At 57.7% G+C, this 2108-nt stretch overlaps 1 protein-coding gene across 4 annotated transcripts in view; it reads left to right on the top strand.

Annotated features, from left to right (window-relative positions):
• Positions 1-2108, top strand: part of STXBP2 (syntaxin binding protein 2) — a 10391-nt gene that overhangs the window by 1581 nt on the left and 6702 nt on the right. For 3 of the 4 annotated variants that reach the window (XM_017500155.2, XM_017500153.2, XM_017500157.2), the window contains exons 2-6: positions 304-353; positions 597-678; positions 1336-1412; positions 1677-1755; positions 1848-1951. In XM_017500155.2, the coding sequence (XP_017355644.1) occupies positions 304-353; positions 597-678; positions 1336-1412; positions 1677-1755; positions 1848-1951 (392 nt within the window). The remainder of the gene's footprint in view (positions 1-303; positions 354-596; positions 679-1335; positions 1413-1676; positions 1756-1847; positions 1952-2108) is intronic. The other variant, XM_017500154.2, reaches the window with a different exon arrangement.

The raw sequence follows: 2108 nt of genomic DNA, 5'->3' as shown, positions 1-2108 counted from the left end.
CCCAGCACTTTGGGAGGCGAAGGCGGGCAGATCACAAGGTCACTGGGCATGGTGGTGTGCACCTGTAGTCCCAGCTACTCGGGAGGCTGAGGCTTGAACTCGGGAGGTGGAGGTTACAGTGAGCCAAGATGGCACCACTTCACTCCAGCCTGGTGCCTGGTGACACAGAGACTCTGTCTGGAAAAAAAAAAAAAAAAGTAAATGGGAATTAAGATGGGGGTTCAGCCCCAAGGCTGAGAAGACTTGGGGCAGTGGTGGGACCAGAGAACCAGCATTCTGACCCCTCCCCTCCCTTCCCTGCAGAAATTCTGAGTGGAGTTATTCGGAGTGTCAAGAAGGATGGGGAGTGGAAGGTATGGGCAAGGCAAATGCCTCGGTACCCAGAGGTAGCCCCTGATCAGGCCCATGAGGAACACCCTGAATGTGGAGACCCTGACAACTGCCTGTCCACAGGGGTGGAGTTGGGTGAATGGGTCCTGGGTCCTCCTGCCCAGCCAGCCCTTGAAACTGCCCCTCCCACTGCCTTGGCCCTTCCTGGGGCCAGCTGTGGCCTCTTCCGCCTGCTTCTCCATCCATCTGTCCATCCATCTGGACAGGTGCTTATCATGGATCACCCTAGCATGCGCATCTTGTCTTCCTGCTGCAAAATGTCAGACATCCTAGCTGAGGGCATCACCAGTGAGTAAACGTGTCCCCAGTGAGATGGGACCTGAGTGCGGGACCCCCTGAATGTGCCCTGTTCCCAGGGTGCAGCCCTGGAGTGTAGGATCCCCTCAAATCGTCCAGAACTCCCAAGTATACAGCTCTCTGCTGCACAGACAGCCCAGATCATGTGACCAAGTACATTTCCTAAATGTTGCAAGCTGACCTCGGGAGCCCACGAATTTCAGACCTCCCCTGCAGGACTCCTCGGCTGCAGCCCCTTCCTGACCGTGCAGCCCCTGCATGGAGCCCTGTGTGGGACTTCCAGGGTGGACTTTGGATGTGGGGACCCAAGAATGCAGAGCCTTCGATGGGTGACTCCAGGAGGTGCCCCAGTCACTTTGCCATTGAGGGACAGGTGCTGAGGGAGCCTGTCCTCTGAGAACCTCAGTTTCCCTGTCTGTAAATTTGGGAACCCAGTTGGCTGCAGAACCCCCAAGTCTGTAGAACCCCAAGTGTACAGAACCCTCTCGTGTGGCTCTTAGCTGGGTGACCCCCTAGGTGTGTTTCTCCTGCTGTTGCCCCTAAGCATCCAGCCCTCCTCCCCAAGCCTCCAACTCCCCACACCTGAGACTCCCCACGTGGCCCTGCCTGGATGCCACCCACCCATGTCCCTTCCTCTGTTCCTCCCAGTTGTTGAAGACATCAACAAACGGCGGGAACCCATTCCCAGCCTGGAGGCCATTTATTTGCTGAGCCCCACAGAGAAGGTGCCTACATGAGTGAGCGTGTGTATGTGCACGCATGTGTGTACAGGTGTATGTGTGCATGTGTACGTTTGTGCATCTGTGTATGCATGTCTGTGTGTGTGTGCACATGTACCCATGTGGATGCTGGTGTGCACGTGCACATATGCATGACCCTGTCTATCCGTGTTTGCATATGGTGGCAGATGGGCAGTGGCTGGGAGGTGGGGGCAGACAACGAGCCTGCGGGTGTAGGCTCAGGTCCAGAGAGTGACCCACCTTCCCCAGTCGGTTCAGGCCTTGATCGCAGACTTCCGGGGAACCCCGACCTTCACCTACAAAGCGGCCCATATCTTCTTCACCGACAGTGAGTGAGGGGAGCCCAGGGTGTCAGGGTCTGGGGCGAGGAGATGTGTGGGGGCTGCTCTGGCCTGATACCCCCCTCCTGCCTCACCCCAGCCTGCCCCGAGCCCCTGTTCAGTGAGCTGGGTCGCTCTCGTCTGGCAAAAGTGGTGAAGACATTGAAGGAGATTCACCTTGCCTTCCTCCCCTATGAGTCCCAGGTACGGCCCAGGCTCCTCCTGGTGGGGGTCTGTGACCAAATGTCCCCTGTTCCCTCAGAAACAGATACTGAGGCTGGGTGCTGTGGGAGGCCAGGGCAGGAGGATCACTTGGGGCCAGGAGTTTGAGACCAGCCTGGGCACAGACCAAGACCCAGTC

The sequence above is a fragment of the Cebus imitator genome, unplaced genomic scaffold (assembly GCF_001604975.1).
Source record: "Cebus imitator isolate Cc_AM_T3 unplaced genomic scaffold, Cebus_imitator-1.0 Scaffold263, whole genome shotgun sequence".
Taxonomy (NCBI): domain Eukaryota; kingdom Metazoa; phylum Chordata; class Mammalia; order Primates; family Cebidae; genus Cebus; species Cebus imitator.
This window is presented reverse-complemented; position numbering and strand designations above follow the sequence as displayed.